Consider the following 20640-nt stretch of genomic DNA (forward strand, 5'->3'; position numbering starts at 1 on the left):
TCCGTTGTCCTAGACTTTTCCCTTGCAGAGCTTTTTTCTGATCCCATGAATACTATTTCTATCTTCACCTTTCAGGCATGACATGATTCCAATTTTTGTAAAACATAAGGTTAATTAATTTCTGTTAAAGTGTAGGAATAACAGCTTAAGGTATAATTCTTTCAAAGAATTCCTGAATTTTAAAAGGGTCTTAAAAAAAACCTACATTTTACACTTCTACCTTTTTCTGTAGCTAGACACACAAATGTACCAAGATTATTTCACAGCATCATAGATTAAGAGCCCAAGGAAACTCTGTTGGAATTTAGCCCAGGGCATTCATTTTACAGATGAGGAAAATAAAGCCCAGATAGACTAAGGGACAGGTCATCATGCTAACATTGGAAGCCAGCTTGTGAATAATTTGATATAAGCCACTGAAGGACTACAAAGCTCTTCCTACGACAACATCTCATAAGATTGATTTTAATAGAATTATGCAATCCATATTTTATTGTCTTTAGATATTTAAGATTCTTTTATTGTACTTCTTAGAACCTGCTATCACTGCAAATACAATTAAGTATCAATACTGTAAAAGACAGGCTAGATAAACACATGGGGAAATGCATGGACAAAATATATTAAAGATCATATATTACAAAATCTGTGTGTTAGTTGGGACTCTGAATAATAATAAACACATGTATGTATGTGGAAGGAGAGTGGAGAGGAGGAATAAGATAAAGGGCACACATCTGAGACACAGAGATCCACACATAGTTAAAATTTGGGACTGGCACAGAATAATAAAAATTAGGCATTAATAATGATTTCAGATAAGGATACTTCAAAAATAAACAACAGGAAAAGAATTAAGTAGGAAAACCACATATTAAAAGACATCTTGGAAAGTGAATGAAAATCAATACTTAATATACATGTACCAAGCAGCAAAGTCATTGAAATTATTAATTTGATATATTTAATTTGTTTAATTTATTAAATATTTATAATTTAATTATATCTTATATAATTATGCATGTAACATATTATTTATATTTGTTACATATTATTATATCATTATTTGTCATATTATAATGTATTTTTAGAGCATTACACATAATATAAAAAATAATTAAATTATATGTCAAATATACAAGATTAATTTAATTTATTACTTAAATTATTAAAGGAAAACAATAGTACTACAAGGAGAAATAAACAATAAAACAATAATAATGGAAGACACTGATGTACCTCTTTCAGATTTAGACAACTCTAACAAAATACCAATAAGCAAAAAACATAAGTACTAGAAAAGAATTTTATAAAAACTAGAGAAAATTCAATCCTGGTCATAATTGAATGGGAAACAAACATGGCTTACATAAATGACAACATCACCCCCCAAAAAACACACACATAAGTGATAAATAAACCCTGAACCTGATATTAAAAATATATGAAATAGATAAGGTTAACTAGTCTGATTTATAGAAATAAAATAAATGGTTCATATCTGAAATGTATAAAAGCAAAAATGCAAAAGAAACAGGAAGAAAATAAGGATAAGTATTATGAAACATTTCTGTCCAATTATGTGCCAATACATCTAATAACACAGATGAATGACACAGATGAATACTTATAAAAATATAAAATATGTATGTTTAAAACAAAATATTTTATATAGTTCAATACCAGGAAAAGAAATTGATCAAGTCAAAAATAAATTCCCATGAAAAAAATTTCCAGAATTAAGTAGATTTACAAGGAAATGATATCAAATATTCAAAGAACTAATTCTAACTGTTTCAATGAATAGGAAAAAAAACTCTTCCAAAATCCTTCTACATTTCAAAAATATCGTCTTGATACCTCAATCAAGGACAGACAAAAGCAGACAAAGAAAAGTATTTATTTAAAAATAAAAGCAAACTATAATGTGTGTATGTATGTATGTAAGTAGGTATGTATGTACTGGAGAAAAGCTGAAGGTCTTTCCAATAGGATGAGGGACAAATTAACAATGCCCTTCATCATAACTATTATTCCACATGGTGCAAGAAATATGCTACAGTAAGAAGAAAAGAAAAAGAAACAAAGGCAATATACATGTACAAAGAGGCCTTTTTCAGATATTATGGCCTACTTAGAGAAGATCAAGGATTCAACCTAAAAATTAATTGAAACAATTCAGGAAAGTTGTAAGCTACACAATAAATCCTTTTTATAGCATTTCCATATATTACCAAAAAAAACTCATCTAGAAGAGATAGAAAGAGAAGTTTCATTAAAAATAACTACGGAATGTATAAAATAATTGGGATTCTAGCAATACACATAAAGGGATTATATGAATACAACTGTAAAACACTTCATCAAAATAAAGACAAATAATTGGAGAAATATTTGCAGTTCTTGGGTAGGCTTGGACAATATAATAAAAACAACAATACTACCTAAATTAACAAACTTATTCAAAACCATGCCAAACGTACTACCAAAGGATTCTTTTATAAAAGTAGGCAAAATAATAGTGAAAGTCATCTGCAGTTACCCGAGTTTATGTAGAGGCCGCCCATGAAGGATATTTTAATTCTACAATTAAATTTTAATTATTTCTATATGTTCTTTCTGGATATAAAACACTTTGGAAAACATTTGACAATACACCACCATGTACCTGTTATCAGATGACTATTGTGCAGTGAAGTGATAGCCACTTATTCCTAAGGTATTTCTGTAAATTTATGACTTATTTATCACATGTTCTAAGAATGTCTAAGGTTTTGCATGCAACTAGGTAATAAGACATACAGGTAATGGGGCATAGAAACCTATCTTGTTCTGCAAGAAAGTAAGGGAAAAGGGGATAGGAGGGAGTGGGGTGACAGAAGGGAGGGCTGACTGGGGAACAGGGCAATCAGAATATATGCCATCTTGGAGTGGGGGGGAGGGTAGAAATGGGGAGTTGCATGCAAAAACTTTCTTTTCTTTTTTCTTTTGTTTTTGAACATCTGTTTTTAAAACTTTGAGTTCCAAATTCTCTCTGCTCTTCCCTTCCCACCCACCCTCCCTAAGAAGTCAAGCAATTCAACATAGGCCACATGTGTATCATTATGTATAACCCTTCCACAATACTCATGTTGTGAAAGACTCACTATATTTTGCTCCTTCCTAACATATCCCCCTTTATTGAATTATCTCCCTTGACCCTGCCCCCTTTCAAAAGTGTTTGTTTTTGATTACCTCCACCCCCATCTGCCCTCCCTTCTATCATCCACCCCCCCCTTTTTTAATCTTCTTCCTCCTTTTTTCCTGTGGGGTAAGTTACCCAATTGAGTATGTATGGTATTCCCTCCTCAGGTCAAATCTGATGAGAGCAATATTCACTCATTCCCCCTCACCTGACTTCTCTTCTCTTCCTACAGAACTGCTTTTTCTTGCCACTTTTATGCAAGATAATTTATCCCATTCTATCTCTCCCTATCTCAATATATTCCTCTCTCATCCCTTAATTTGATTTTATTTCTTTTAGATGTCTTCCCTTCATCTTCAACTCACCCTGTGCCCTCTCTCTCTCTCTCTCTCCAGATATATACACACACATATATACATACATACACACTCACATATACATATATATATATATACATAAACATATATATGCATATATATATGTATATGTATGAAAATTCCCTTCAGCTACCCTAATACTGGGGTCTCATAAATCATACACATCATCTTTCCATGTAGGAATGTAAACAAAACAGTTCAACTTTAGTAAGTCCCTTGCAATTTCTGTTTCTTGATTACCTTTTCATGCTTCTCTTGATTCTTGTGTTTGAAAGTCAAATTTTCTATTCAGTTCTGGTCTTTCACTGAGAAAGCTTGAAAGTCCTCTATTTTATTGAAAGTCTATATTTTGCCTTGGAGCATGATACTCAGTTTTGCTGGGTAGGTGTTTCTTGGTTTTAATCCTAGCTCCATTGACCTCCGGAATATCGCATTCCAAGCCCTTCGATCTCTTAATGTAGAAGCTGCTAGATCTTGGGTTACTCTGATTGGGTTTCCACAATACTCAAATTGTTTCTTTCTGGCTGCTTGCAGTATTTTCTCCTTAATCTGGGAGCTCTGGAATTTGGCAACAATATTCCTAGGAGATTTCTTTTTGGGATCTATTTGAAGAGGCGATCAGTGCATTCTTTCAATTTCCATTTTGCCCTGTGGCTCTAGAATATCAGGGCAGTTCTCCTTGATAATTTCTTGAAAGATGATATCTAGGCTCTTTTTTTGATCATGGCTTTCAGGTAGTCCAATAATTTTTAAATTATCTCTCCTGGATCTATTTTCCAGGTCAGTGGTTTTTCCAATGAGATATTTTACACTGTCTTCCATTTTTTCATTCCTTTTGGTTCTGTTTTATAATATCTTGATTTCTCATCAAGTCACTAGCTTCCATTTGCTCCACTCTCATTTTTAAGGTGGTATTTTCTACAGTGGTCTTTTGGACCTCCTTTTCCATTTGGCTAATTCTGCCTTTCAAGGCATTCTTCTCCTCATTGGCCTTTTGGAACTCTTTTGCCATTTGAGTTAGTCTATTTTTTAAGGTGTTGTTTTCTTCAGTATTTTTTTTCCATATTTTTTTGGGTCTCCTTTAGCAAGTCATTAACTTGTTTTTCAGGGTTTTCTCGCATCCTTCTCATTTCTCTTCCCAATTTTTCCTCTACTTCTCTAACTTGCTTTTCCAAATCCTTTTTGAGCTCTTCCATGGCCTGGGACCAGTTCATGTTTTTCTTGGAGGCTTTTGTTGTAGGCTCTATGACTTTGTTGACTTCTTCTGGCTGTATGTTTTGGTCCTCTTTGTCACCAAAGAAGGATTCCTGAGTCTGAGACTGAATCTGGGTGCATTTTCGCTTCCTGGCCATATTCCCAACCAACTAACTTGACCCTTGAGTTTTTCAGCGGGGTATGACTGCTTGTAAAGAGTTCTAAGTTCCACGCTTGGGGGGATGTGCAAGCTCTGCCACACCAGCACTCCTCTTTCCCCAAGCCCCTACCCAGACTGGACTTAGATCTTCAGCAGGCTCTTTACTCCTGCTCTGATCCGCCACTTAATTTCTCCCACCAGGTGGGCCTGGGGCCAGAAGCAACTGCAGCTGTAGTTCTGTAGCCGCCCTACCTCCACCACCAGCAGGGCAGTAGCCGAAGCAAACTCCTTCCACTCCCGAAGCTTTTCCACACTAACCTTCTCCATTGTCTTTCATGTTTGTGGGTTGAGAAGTCTGGTAACTGCTGCAGGTCGCTGATTCAGGTCACTAGGGCACGCTCCTCCTGGCTCCTGGTCTGGTTGGTCCACGCTGCTCACGCTGTGCTCTGCTCCCAGCTCCGTGTGGGATAGACCTCACCCAGAGACCATACAGGCTGTCCTGGGCTGGAGCCGGGTTTCCCTCTGCTCTTTTGTGGGTTCTGCAGTTCTAGAATTGGTTCAGAACCATTTTTTATAGGTTTTTGGAGGGACTCGGTGGGGAGCTCACGCTAGTCCCTGCTTTTCAGCTGCCATCTTGGCTCCGCCCCCTTGGATATCACCCTCATTTTGTACATAAGGAAACCAAGAGTAAGAGAGGGTGACTTGCCCAGGATCATACAGCTAAGTAAACATTTGTAGCAGGATTTGAAATCAGGTCTTCTGAACTACAAGTCCAGAACACTATCCACTATGCCATCGATTTATCTACTGTAGTGTATGTAATTTGACTTGAGGATAGTTCAGATTCTGTCTCAAGGTACAAGAAGTCTAGTCTTATCTCTCTGATTGAACAGCTGTATTGCCTTAGGCAAGAAACTTTAACATCTTTGATTTTACTTCTAAAATGGGCATAACAACATCTATCCCATCCATTACACATGGTTGTTGTATACATTAAATAAGAATTCATATAGGTACGCTCTCTCACATAAAAAGTATTATGTAAAACTCAGGAAACGCTCGCTGATAAAATATTCCTCTGCTGTACACACAGACACAGATATAGAAACACAGACACAGACAAAGACACTGACACAGACTCCCCTCCCCTCCCCCCCAAAAAACCCAACAAACTACCGAAGCAAGAAGAAAGGCCACCATTATACTGAAAATCTTTGTAAAATCTATCCTCAGTTCTCACTTTTCATCTAACTGAGTATTCAACAGTGGGATACCTGATAAGGTCATAAAAAAACCAAACCAAACCAAAAAAACCCCCAAAACCCCAAAACCCAAAAAACCAAAATCCAGCTTCAGGTAGCATGATATTCATGTAAAATTCCAGGTTTTAAGTATTGGGGGAACATCCCATAACTTGCTCTCAGACAGAAAGGATGCTGACAAATAAGCTCACATGCAATTTTTCTTGTTTAACGTGATTTTTAAGGAGAAATAAAATATATAATATTTAAAATTAATTATTTAGGGGAAAAGAGTCAAACTCAAATATAAACGGGGACCACTGAACCATGTGAGTCGCATACTGACTTAGAAAACCACATATTAACATTGTGTTCATCTGTATTTTTATTTTGTAAAAGATTTCTCAATTACATTTTAATTTTGTTCTATCATAGTCAGGGTTTCATGTTTGACAACTCTGGTTTAGGAGATCTCCTAATCACCATCAAAATCTGTAAGTGAATTAAGCTCAGTAATGAGAGGTTTCACTGAAATCTCCAAATTTGTGCTTTCTATTATTGACCTTGAAATTCAGATAAGAAAAATCAGTTTGATGTTATAGAAAGAGCACTGAACTTGAAGGACATGAGTTCAAACCTCAGCTCTCTTACAGACCTTGAGAAAGTCACTTAACTACTATGAGCCTCAGTTTCCCCATCTACAAAGCAAGAAGGTTGGACCAGAGGACCTGTGAGGCCTCTCCCAACTTCAGACATGTGATCCTGTGAGTCTAAAAATTATGGGGTGATGTTAATCAAAGAAAAATTCACAGAGAAGAGGGCAGAGAAGAAAAATTAGAAAAGTCTAAGATTAGAATGAGCAAATGTATATAGGAAAAGACTAAGTGCTATATACATAAGAGATGGAAAAGAAATTGTTCTAAGAAGAACAGAAAGTTGGAGGAGTACAAAAAAAAAATCTGGATGACTAGTTATAGAGAGTCCATTCAATAGAAAGTGGGAATACTAATGTGAGGGTTTTAAATTTGATGCAATAAGCATTAGGAAAACATTTTAAATTCACAGGTAGATGTATGACACACCAAAACCTGTTTTAAGAAAATTAATATTAAATGATGAAAACAAAATAATGCAATATATCATCCCAGACTTCTGAGAAGCAACTGAAATTGATAAAATTACTAATAGGCAATTATATGACATGGGGTCATGACCCACAGTTTAAGAAGCAATGAAGGGGTTGAAAAAGTTTAAGAAGCCCTTCAGTCTAGGTGACTGACACTATACTAGGTGCTATCAAAAACAAAGCTGACCTTTTAATAATAACTGACAAGACAACAGATTCAGCTTCAAGAAGTAGGCAAATAGCAGCAAAGTAATATGCAGTATGGCACAAAGTCTTGCAGAAAGGCAGGAGACTCACTATCAAGGTCTCTCCCACACCCATACACACTTTCACCCATGTCCCACCATCTTTGGATGTGAATTCAAATGTAAATGCACAAAATATTTCTCACCTGAAGCAACAACTGTGCTTGCCCATAACGTATTTTCTATGCTGAGACTTTCATGAATGGGTGGATCACAATCTTCCTGTTAAAAAAAAAATTCAAATAAGTGATTTTATGCTGGATGAATATATAACATGCCAAGGACATGGTCATTAAATAAAACAAATATTGAGCAAATTTTAAAAGCAGCACATTTCAGGATAGGAAAAATGAAGTCAGATAAAACTATCAGGGATGAAAAACATAAATAAAATAGAGAAATAATTTTTACAATTTTTTAGTAATTTAATGAATTAAATTTTTAATAATCTTATGAAACATTAAAAATAAACTTCATAAGTTATAACAGTGCTATAATATTATTAATATGTTTTACAAAAGATAATACATTAAAAAGGGAATTATAAAGAATTCGATTTGCTAAATAATATTCTCTGAAAACCATATGAAATCTTCAGCATAGATATAATTTAATCACAAGGCATTCAATCAAATATTTATTTAGCACACAGTAGGCACAAAACTCAGTCACTGATAAATAGACAATTTTTATGAATATGGACAGATAAAAATACGTGTTTCAAATTAAGAATATATGGCAGAAAAATTCTTTTACAGGCATCATCAGAAAATTCTAGAATCGTAATTAACAAGATTTCATTCATTCTTAAAGATATTACTTCTATTATGCTATTAAATCTTGTAATTGCCCCCCCCAAATTAATAAATATAACTTGTGTTTTGCTCAAATTTTTTTTTAATATCAGTAACTATAAAGAAACAGTGTGGAATTGTGGATACAGTTGGGAAGACTTTATCCACCTTTCCACTGTGTGACTCTAGGAGAATCACAATCCCTCTGAATGGCCAAGTCAATTCTTATGGGTAAAAATTTCACAGCAGGTGCCAATCTGTACTTTCAGAGAATTTCCTCACTGGCAGTTCGCTACAACAATGAGATCATAGGTGCACACTAAAATAGGTGTGTGTGTACATACACATAAACATAGCATCAATACGGGCAATGGAAATAGTTGTTATTTACAAGTAAGCTTTTTTCCCCTGGAGATAGTAAAGCTTTTTAGGTTAGGGGGTTTCCTTGACATACGCAAGAAGGCAAATGACCTTCCTTTCTTATCCTTCGCACCAGTCACAAGATAACTCCAAAATTTATTTGTTTTTTTATTTCCTGATCTACAAGTCCAGAAAAATAAGCTTTATTTTCCATGACTTATTCTTATTGAAGACAGTAAATTGTTTATAAACATACCCATATGGATCATTCACTTAATAATCAGTACTTAGATGTATGTACTTATTTTCCCTTGCTAGAAAATTAAATTAGTAAAGATAGTTTGATTCTTTATACTTGTATTCTCTGTGCCTGGCATATAGGAGATACCTAATAAATACATGATTAATTAATGACAATATGGTGAGGAGGAAAAAATATAAGGAGTCAGAATCAGAAAATGGGCTCAAACCTGCAAAAGTAAAGAGATATACTAGAGAGCTTCTGAATGCCCTAAAAGCTCCAGATCTATTATCAGAAGGACTAGATAAGACTTTGGATCTAAGTCCATAATTATACATTCTAGAAATCTGCCAAGAAATAATACTGAACTAGCTCATCCAATATTTTCCAGGATGTGCCATTTTCCTACTTTTTCAAACCTTGAGTAATATGGTATATTACGTGGTATTAATAATACATATTTTGTGAAAGACCCTATGAAAAAATGCAGCTCATATACCAACATTGGTTGCAAAGGATGAAGGGAGAGGGAGAGGCTACTCACAGGTTGTGTCTGTCCTTTGTTCTCGAAGAGGACCATGCCATCAGGGAAATGATGACATGACTGGCAACTGACTTTGATTTGAGTGAGGGAGGGCTGTGCAAGGTCACCAGCCTCACTTTCTCCTCCAGAGCCATCTCCCTTTCCCTCTGATCTTTGCTCTATTTAGATGGCTGAAGGCTGCCTCCTTAACTTCAGGTTTACTCGCTAGATTTCTTTTTCAAAAACCAAGCCTTAAACCCAATTCATTCTGAAGCTCAAAAACTAGACAATAGGTCCTGGCCTTCTGAGCATAGAGTGAATGCAAATACTAAATGGTAACTGTTTGTCTCTTGGCCAGGAACCCTGAGAGTCTTCCCCTCCCAGTTTGATTTTTTTTTGGAGTTTTGATTAAAAGGGCCATCCCATAATTAATTTTTTAAAGAGGCCCGTTCACTGAATGAGCATTATTTCACTCAAAGTGAGAACCTGAAAAGACTTTAGCCTGAAAGGGCCAGAGTCTCCCAATGCATCCTGGGCCATTTCCAAAGGCATAACTGATACAGAAAAAACCTCAATAAAGCTTGGTTATAAAAACTTAGAGAAAAGGATGTTGGACGTTTATGTACAATATCATATCATGAGGCACAGAGAAGCAATAGAAGGTAAATCTAGTTTAAAGAAATTCTGGTGAACATCTTTCCTGTCAGATTGGCCAACACGACAAAGCAGGAAAATGATAAATGCTGGAGAGGATGTGGGAAAATTGGAGCACTGCTACACTGTTGGTGGAATTGTGAACTGATTCAACCATTCTGGAGAACAATTTGGAACTATGCCCAAAGAGCTATAAAAACATGCATATCCTTTGACCCAGCAAAATTACTTATAGGGCTGTATCCCAAAGAGATCAGACAAGTGGAAAAGGGACCTGTATGTACAAAAATATTTATAACAGCTCTTTTGGTGGTGGCCAAGAATTGCAAATCAAGGGGATGTCCATAAATTGGGGAATGGCTAAACAAATTGTGGTATGTGAATGTAATGGCATACTATTGTGCTATAAGAAATGAGGAACAGACAAACTTCATTACGACCTAGAATGACTTATATGAACTGATGCTAAGTGAGGGAAGCAGAACAAGGAGATCAATATACAGGATTACAGACACACGGTATGTGTAAGAACTAATTTTGATAGACTTGACTCCTCTCATCAATGCAGGGTTCAAAGACATCCCCAAAATACTCATGATGAAAAACGCTACGCACATCCAGAGAAAGAATTACAGAGTCTGAATGCAGATCGAGGCAAACTATCTGCCTCCTTTTTTTTTTTCTTCTTTTTTGGTTTCGTTTCTCTGTCCTCATGATTTATTCCATTGGTTATAATTCTTCTTTACAACTGGACTATTATGTAAATAAGTTCAATGTGAAGGGAAATATAGAACCTACATTGGATTACATGATATTTTGGGGGGGAAGGGGGGAGGAGAGGGAGAGATGGAAATTCTGGAACCCAAAAACCTATGGAACTGAATGTGTAAACTAAAAATAAAAATAATTTTTTAAAAAAGAAAGAAATACTGGTGAGAGACCTAAAAGAAACTAAGCAATGCCATCCTGAGGATGACTAAGGGTAGCAGTGGAAGGTGGGAAACAAACAGAAGAAAAATGAAAAAGCTCTGCAAAGATTTTTTTATAACACAATATTTCCACAATCAAGCACAGTAGAGCTGCTATGACTGAATTTTCATATTACAGTATCAAATACTAATAGGAGCTAAAATAGCACCAGTAGAACATGGTAAATATAGGAATACATGGAAAGGCTATGTGAACTGATGTAAAACAAAGTAAGCAGAAACAGAAAAACAATATACACAATGATGTTCAATCATGTAAATAGAAATTACAACAAAAAATCAAAAGTGAATGTTGTGAAATTGTAATAAGTAAGCTTACTCTAAAATAAAAAAAGAGCTACGGGAAAGTGTACCCTCCTTTCTTTGCAGGGTTTGGGGAATATGAGCATGGAACACCATAGATAATTTGAGAGTTTAATGATGTGTTGAATTTCCTGATTTTTATTCTCTTCTTTTTTTTCAGTCTCTGTTATAAGGCATGAATTTCTGGGAGGAGGTAAAGAAGAAGGATTGATAGGGATATGTAGTTAATGTAAAAGCAAAATATATCTATAAAAGTTTCATAATTATTGTAGTAATTTATAATATTAAGTTTATAACATTGTCTATTATTAAAGGTATTTTAATTATATATGTATGTATGTATATATATACACACACACAGTGCTATTTGAGCAAAAAGAAAAAACTAACAACCTATACCTATAATCTATAACTAAATATAACCTATAACACCTATATAACATTTTTGAGAGTCATGTATATACATATACAAGGCTCTACATTAGAGTACTTTCAGGAAATATGCAAACCTTTTGCAGCATAATTTTACAATGGACTATCATCTTTACCATCATGGAAGCAACAAAAAGATGTAGGAAAAAAACCCTTTTTTGCTTGCTGTTTTTAATTATAAATAAAACTTTTGATTAAATACAGTGAATTACTGCCTTTAAGGCTCTCCTACAAAAAAGATCTATCCTGTTCCAAATCATTCAACATTACTTGATAATAGACATGAACTTGTTCAATGATACTCTTATCACAAACATTAGAGAAGGAATAAAATAGGGAGGCATATATCCCAATACTGCCCAGTGAGATGGAGAAGATCTAAAAGAGACTTTAAGTTCAAAAGAAAATTCCTAAAGATAGTGAGGTCTACTAGATACTTGTATTTGTAGGGATATCCAGCTGGGGACAGAGTTAAAAAGATACCCCTCCCATAACTGAACAGCTGAAACTAAACAGAACACCCAGAGTAAATCATCCATTCCAACCAATCCATCTATCTATTCCAAGGACTCTCTGGAGTTATGTCTTTATGATCGTCAAGCACTGATGTATAATTACTTTTAAGCAGGTAAAATTACATATACTACTGTTGGGCAAGAATCCTTTAGCAAAAATGGAATAGCCCTCAGAGTCAACAAAAGGGTGAGAAAAGCAGTACTGGGGTATGATGTAAAAAATGACAGTGATATCTGTTCAAATCAAAAACTGTTGAATATCACAGTATATATAGCATAGCAAGTCTATGCTCCAATCACTGATGCCAAAGAAGCCAAAGCTGATCAGTTCTATAAAGACCTACAACATATAGAAAGAACACCAAAAACCATTTCGTACTCATCATAGGGAATTGGAATGCTAAAACAGGAAATCAAAAGATAACTGGAATAACAGGGTAGTTTGGCCTTGGAGTACAAAATGAAGCAAGGCAGAGACTAATAGTTTTGTTGAGAAATTTTGCTGTTCATAGCACTCTTTCTACACCTGAAAAGGCAACCCTACACATACACATCACCAGATGGTGAACACTGATATCGGATTGATTATATACTTAGAAAGAAAAGGTGTAGAAGCTCTATACAGTCAGTTAAAACAAGACTTGAAGCTGACTGTGGCTCAGATCATGAGCTTCTTCTTGTAAAATTCATACTTAAATTGAAGAAAGTAGGGAAAACCATCAAACCACAAAGGTATAACCTAAATACATCACTTAAGAATATGAAGTGGAGAGTCAGGGAGCTTCCAGGAGCCAAGACAGAATAAGAAGTTGCTCTCACTCTCCCTTATTGACCTGCGAAAGCCCAGAAAATATCACCCCAGGGAAAACCCTAGAACAGCTGAGTCAGCACAAAGACAGGGTGTAACAGTCTTGCAGCCTGGAAAGCTTGGAGGATCCACAGGAAAGGCCCTTCTTGTTCTGGGGGAGGGGGAGCAGTACAGGACAGCAGTACAGAACAGCAAACCAGGGGGAAATCCTGAGCCCCAGGCAGGCAAACACCAACACCAGGACCGCTGAGTGCCTCAGCACAGGCAAGGCAACTGGTAGACACCAGTTTGGAAAACCACCACATGCACTGCTGGGCAGGCATCTGCCTGCAGCCAAATTTCCCAATGCTTCAGCACAACTCCAAGAAGCATAGCTTCCTGGGCACAGCTCCAGGCTGGCAGGTATCCTCAAGCAGCCAAACCTTCCAGTGCTTTCAAGAAGCCCAGTTAAGCAGGTGTCCTCCAGGGGCCAGATTCTCCACACCCAATCTGAGAGCTTCAGTGTTGCTGACCCCAGCTCAGCACCAGGTAAGCTGCCAGACGCCTCCAGCTGACAGCACCTGCGGCCCCAGTACACAAAGCCAGCTTGGGTTAGTATCGCCTATGCTCCAGCAGGAGAATTCAAGTCAGAAAATAGGCAAACACCATGACCAAAAAGTAGAAACATATAATGACCACAGATTCTTATTGTGGGGACAGGGAAGATCAAGGCTCAAATTCAAAAGAGGACAACACTATCAATATACCCATATCTGAAACCTCAAAGGGAAACATGAACTGGTCTCAAGCTTAAAAAGTCTTCTTGGAAGACCTCAAGAAGGATTTTAAAAGTTAAATAAGATAGAAGAAAAATTGAGAAAAGAAATGAGAGGTATGCAAGAGAGTCAACAGTTTGGAAAAGGAAGGACAGAAAGCAAGTCCTTAAAAGATAAAATTGGGCAAATGGGGGAAAAATACACTGAAGAAAACAACTCCTTAAAAAGCAGAATTGGCCAAGTGGAAAAGGAGATACAAAAACTAATTGAAGAAACAATTTGTTAAAAATTAGAATTGGGCAAGTGGAAGCTAATAACTCTACGAGATATCAAGAGAGACAAGTTAAAAATTATTAGTCTATCTGAAAGCCATGATCAAGAAAAGACCCTGGGGAGCATTGTTCAAGAAATCATCAAGGAAAACTGTGATGAGGTTCTAGAACCAGAGGGTAAAATAGTCATCGAAAGAATCTACCAATCACTTCCTGAAAGAGATCCCAAATTGAAAATGCCAAGGAATATTGTAGCCAAATTCCAAAATGGTTGCTTTGTGGCTCTGGAGATGAGTTTTGAGAGTCCTTTGGACATCAAGAAGATAAAATTAGTCAAAACTTAAAGAAATTAATTCGGCTATTCACTGGAAGGCCAAAAGCTGAAGCTTCGATACTTTGGCCACATAATAAAAAGATGGGACTCAATGGGAAAGACCCTGCTGTTGGGAAAGATTGAAGGCAAATGGAAAAGGAGACAGGAAAGGATGAGATGGATAGTGTCATGGAAACAATGAACATAAACTTGGACAGACTTTGAGACAAAGTGGAGAACAGAAGGGTCTTGCATGCTGTGGTCCATTCCATCACAAAGGGTCTGACACGACAGAAGGCCTTAAAACAATGCCACTCCATCTTATGCTTTACTGAGAAAAGAGACCATTTACGCAAGCTTCATGATCTCTCCTTCTCTAAAACTTAAAAATCCTTGACATTTTCTGCCAATATCTCCTCCTTTAATCGAGTCTCTGATGCAAAGGTGTACTTTTCCCTCAAAAGGTACAGGTAACCTTGAAGTCAAGGCCTCCTGTATTCTCCACAGATTTACCCCACAACTCCCACTCCCATTCTATTTTTCAATCACTCCCTAATATTCAGGTTCTTGTTACAAAATCCTTTATTCCTTATGAACAGGTCCCAAACTCCATCATCAAAAACATTTCATGCAACTGTACCACCTCAAGCTACTGTCCTTTTTTCCCCACAAAACTCATAGGAAGTAAAAGAAGTCTACACTCATTGCATTCACTTCCTCTCCTTATTTAATTCCAATAAGTTAAAACGTTTTTTCTCCAAAGATATCAATAATTAACAAATCACAATTGCCTAATTAAATTGCGGCACATAAATGTGATAAAATGCTATTGTGCTGCAGCCACAGATATGTGGATTCCGTGAGGACCAACCCTGACATACTGCGCTTTTCTCAGCAACCTAAGGGGCAAGGACAACTCCAGGGGACTCACGATGGAGAATGCTATCTTCATCCAGACAAAGAACTGCGAAGTTTGAATACAGACTGAGGCACACTACATGCTCGCCTTTTCTGCTTCTCTTTTGTTTTTTTGGGGTTTTTTTTTTTTTGGTTCTGTTTCTTCTTTCTCATGATTCATTCCATTGGTCAAAATTCTTCTCCACGACTTGACTAGTGCATAAATTAATTCAATGCAAAGTCATTCATGACAGTTATATGAGACTCCATGCTGTCTTGGGGAGGGAGGGGGGAGGGAGGAGAGAAAATCTGGAACTCAAAACTATGTAGAACCGTGTGTGGTAAACCAAAAATAAATAAAGAAATTTATTAAAAAAAATGCTATTGTGCTGTAAGAAAGAGGGAAATAAGTGATTCCAAAAAGACTTATGAAATGATGCAGAGTGAAGTGAAAAGAACCAGATGAACAAATGAGACTATATCACTAATATTATAAAAATGAACAGTTCAGGACAGTTTTATAAACTGATGAAGAATGAAATGATCAGAACTAATATAACAATTCATACAATAAAAACACCGCGAAAACAAACTTCAAAAGCTGTAAGCACTATCAGCAATGCAATGACTATTTGTGATTCAAGAGGACTAATGAAAAATGCTATTCATTAGAGAGAGATGATGGATTTAGGATATAGAATAAGACCTATAACACGTGGATTTGTATATAGCTCTTGTTTTGTGTGACTATGCACAAGTGTCACAAGGATTTTTTCCCCCTTGCCCTAATGGTGTGGGATGAGCAGGAGATAAAACAGAATTTTTTTTAAATAGGATGGGGGTGGAGTGGGGATGGGGAAGGGGGCAAGAAAGGACCTCATACAAATGTTGCGTACACTTTCAGATCAGTTCACTTTATTATTAGGATTTACATTGTTACAAGAGACCTCTCACAAAGTGGGAATAATGGATAAATGTTTGGAATATAAAAACAAAACACATCAATAAAATTTTTCATCATCGCCCACCCCACCCCCCATAAAAACGCTGCTGCCCTTTGTTCAAACAACAGCCTTCTTGACTCTGCATGACTTAAAACTGTTGACCACTCTTTCCTCATAAATATGTTCTCGTCTTTATTTTTGTGTGAATTTATTGTCTCCTAGTTCTAATCTTATTCAGTAACATTTCTTTTTCCTCTTTTGCTAATTCATCACCCCTATCACACACCCCCAACTGCAAGAGTGTGCCAACGCTCCTCCAAAGGCCTTCTTCTGTTCTCTTCCTACATTCTCTCTTGGTGCCCTCAGCAACTCCAATGGGTTTAACTACTAAAGATATGGAAATGACTCCCATCGTCATATACCTGACCCTAGTCTCTTTCCTGAGACCTACTCCTACATTTCCAAGAGCTTGGTAAACACTTAATTACTGGTTTTATGTTGATTCACTATAACCTTAGATGAAAAATAGCTATACTTGCCAAAGGCAAAATCTTTACATGCACCCTGAGTACCTGTTCCTTCCCTTTATCTCCAGCAGACTGCTCCCACTAGCAACTCCACTCTTCTTATCTTTAATCTCTCCCTACCTAATGGTTTCTTCCACTCTTACAAATATGCCCATGTCTTCCCCATCTGTACAACTAGGAAGCACAGTGGATAGAGAGCAGGATCTGGAGATGGAAAGGACTGGGGTTGAAATCCTGCCCGAGACACTTACTAGGTGTCTAACCCTAACATAAGTATCTAATTCTCCATTAACTCAGTTTCCTCATCTATAAATAATAACATCTACCTCCCAGGGCTGAGGATAAATGAAACAATATTTGTAAAGTGTTTCTCAAACCTTTAAGTGACATAAACATGCTAACTGTTTATTATTATTGTTATCCCATAAAAAATTCTCACTTGATCTGGTCATAACTGCTTGCTATTATACTCTCTCATACTATGATATCTGGGACACAGGTAGAAAGAAGTCATATTATAAAGAGTCTGTATGTCAGGCTAAAGAATCAGAATATAAGATATCATAAAACAACTATGCAGACCAATATATCAAAGAAAAAAATCTCTCTATGATATATTCAAAAGTATCTCCAAAAAACCAGCCTTTCCTTTAAGACTTCAAATGAGAGAAAACCTACACCACTTCTGTTCTAATCATTCAGAAGTTTTTCCTTACAGGGACCACCCCCTTGATGCTACAACTACCCCTGATTTAGTGTTGCATGTTTGAAATAATCAGAATTATGTAAATATGATCCAGTTTTTAAAAAATACAAGACCAGGGAGGAATAATAATTCAAATAGTGAAGTATGTAATTGGGAAAGAAAAATAACAATTAGCATTTATGCAGTGCTTTAAGGTTTGTAAAATACTTTATTAATATTATTTAATACTCACAACAATCCTGGAAGATAAATGTTATGGTTACACCTATTTTACACTGGAGGAAATTGAAACAAGGTCACAAAGTTACTGTCTCAAGATTTCTAGGGGCAGAGACAAGATGGCAGAACACAGAAGCACTTTGCCAAGTTCTCCAAACAACTTTAAAATAACACCTGAATTGAAATTCTGAAATGGCAGAGCCAATAAAAGGTCAGACTAATACATACTTCCACCACAAAACAACATAGAGGGTCAGAAAGGGAGATCTGCGACTCTGGATAGAGGCTAGTTCAGAGCCCATGAGGATGTAACTCTAGTGGCAGAAGAAGTAGAAGGAGCTTTGGGAGTGCTCAAGCTGGAGACAGTAAGGAGACTTGGCAAATGGTCAGAAATAGACTTTGAGATAACCCTTCTTAACAAGGGACCCAGAACCAAAAGCAGTGTGGCAACTCCATTGCCTATACAAACTTCTGGGTCATAGTGCAAGGGCAGAGAGGGGCATTTCTGATCAAGAAGAAGTGGGAGTTCTGAGGGTCCCAATAAAGGAGAGACCCTGGGGAGCAATATCAATTGCAATCCAAAAGACTGAGGTCTTTCCTGGGTAAGGCCCAGAGTGCAAACCAAGAAAACAATGACCATATCTCTCCCTACATCACACCACCTTGGAAGCACCCAAAACAAGATGTTTCTACAACTAGCCCTGAAATCAGTAGTTCAAAAAGTCTGATAGTGCTCTCCCTCCCCTTGTGGTCCCCCATGCCATGAACGGAGCCCAACTTTAACACACAATTCCAAATCAAGATATAAGGTGAGAAAATGAGCAAACAAACAAAAAAAAAACTGGACCATAAAAATCTACTATCCTGACAAGGAACACCAAGAGACAAACTCAGAAGGCAATGAAGTCAAAACAGCTAAAACCAAAGGGCTCAAAGAAAAATGTGAACTGGACAAAGGAATTCCTGAGAAAAGCTAAAAAATGATTTTCGAAATCAGTGGTAGAAGAAAATTAGGAAACAAAATAAAAACAAAATAAGAAAATTATGGAAACACAACAAAGAGCTTAGTAAAAGTGACACAAAAAAACCTGAAGAAAACAGTATCTTTAAAAATAGAATTGGCCAGTGGAAAAGGAGGTGCAAAAGTTCAGTGACAAAAGCAGAACTTGCCAAACAGAAAAAAAGATACAAAAGTTGACTGAAGAAAATAATTCTTTAAAAATTAGGATGGCGGCGGGGAGGGTGGGGGGGAGGGGTGGGCAGCGTGGAGCCAAGATGGCGGCTGGAAAGCAGGGACTAGCGTGAGCTCCCCACCAAATCCGTCCAAAAACCAATAAAAAATGGCTCTGAACCAATTCTAGAACTGCAGAACCCACAAAATAGCAGAGGGAAGCAGGGCTCCAGCCCAGGACACCCTGGATGGTCTCTGGGTAAGGTCTATCCAGCACAGAGATGGGAGCGGAGCAGAACCCAGTGTGAGTGACGGGGACCAAACAGACCAGGAGCCGGGTGGAGCTGCCCTAGTGCCCTGAATCAGTGAGTTGCAGCAGTTGCCAGACTTTTCAACCAACATACACCAAAGACAACAGAGAAGGTTAGTGGGAAAAGCTGCTGGGGAAAGAGTGAAAGAAGGAGTTCATGGTTCAGAAACTGACCGGGGGGCAGTGGAGGTGGGGCAGCTACAGAACTAGAGCTGCAGTTACTCCTGGCCCCAGGCCCACCTGGTGGGAGGAAGTAAGTGGCAGATCAGAGCAGGATAAAGAGCCTGCAGAAGATCTAGGTCCAGTCCGGGTTGGGGGTTCTTAGGGAAGGAGGAGTGCTGGTGTGGCAGAGCTGGCACATCCACCCAAGCATGGAACAAAGTACTCTTTAGTCTATAAGCAGTCACACCATGCTGAAAAACTCAAGGGTCAAGTAAGTTGGCTGGGAATATGGCCAGGCAGCGAAAACGCACCCAGATTCAGTCCCAGACTTTGCATTCTTTCTTTGGTGACAAAGAAGACCAAAACACACAGCCAGAAGAAGTCAACAAAGTCAAAGAGCCTACATCAAAAGCATCCAAGAAAAACCTGAACTGGTCTCAGGCCATGGAAGAGCTCAAAAAGGATTTGGAAAAGCAAGTTAGAGAAGTAGAGGAAAACTTGGGACGAGAAATGAGAATGATGCGAGAAAACCATGAAAAACAAGTCACTGACTTGCTAAAGGAGACCAAAAAAAATACTGAAAAATACACTGAAGAAAACAACACCTTAAAAAATAGACTAACTCAAATGCAAAAGAGCTCCAAAGAGCCACTGAGGAGAAGAATGCCTTGAAAGGCAGAATTAGCCAAATGGAAAAAGAGGTCCAAAGGACCACTGAAGAAAACACTACCTTAAAAATGAGATTGGAACAAGTGGAAGCTAGTGACTAGATGAGAAATCAAGATATTATAAAACAGAACCAAAGGAATGAAAAAATGGAAGACAATGTGAAATATCTCATTGGAAAAACCACTGACCTGGAAAATAGATCCAGGAGAGAGAATTTAAAAATTATTGGACTACTTCAAAGCCATGATCATCTTTCAAAAAATTTTCAAGGAGAACTGCCCTGATATTCTAGAGCCACAGGGCAAAATAGAAATTGAAAGAATCCACTGATCACCTCCTCAAATAGATCCAAAAAAGAAATCTCCTAGGAATATTGTTGTCAAATTCCAGAGCTCCCAGATCAAGGAGAAAATATTGCAAACAGTCAGAAAGAAACAATTTGAGTACTGTGGAAACACAATCAGAATAACCCAAGATCTAGCAGCTTCTACAGTAAGAGATTGAAGGCCTTGGAATACGATATTCCGCAGGTGAATGGAGCTAGGATTA

At 37.1% G+C, this 20640-nt stretch overlaps 1 protein-coding gene across 2 annotated transcripts in view; it reads right to left on the bottom strand.

The window, feature by feature from the left end:
- Nucleotides 1-20640, bottom strand: part of ATP9B (ATPase phospholipid transporting 9B (putative)) — a 527294-nt gene that overhangs the window by 258327 nt on the left and 248327 nt on the right. For both annotated transcript variants that reach the window (XM_036766185.1, XM_036766193.1), the window contains exon 10: nucleotides 7674-7749. In XM_036766185.1, the coding sequence (XP_036622080.1) occupies nucleotides 7674-7749 (76 nt within the window). The remainder of the gene's footprint in view (nucleotides 1-7673; nucleotides 7750-20640) is intronic.

Source organism: Trichosurus vulpecula, chromosome 1, assembly GCF_011100635.1.
Source record: "Trichosurus vulpecula isolate mTriVul1 chromosome 1, mTriVul1.pri, whole genome shotgun sequence".
NCBI classification, from domain to species: domain Eukaryota; kingdom Metazoa; phylum Chordata; class Mammalia; order Diprotodontia; family Phalangeridae; genus Trichosurus; species Trichosurus vulpecula.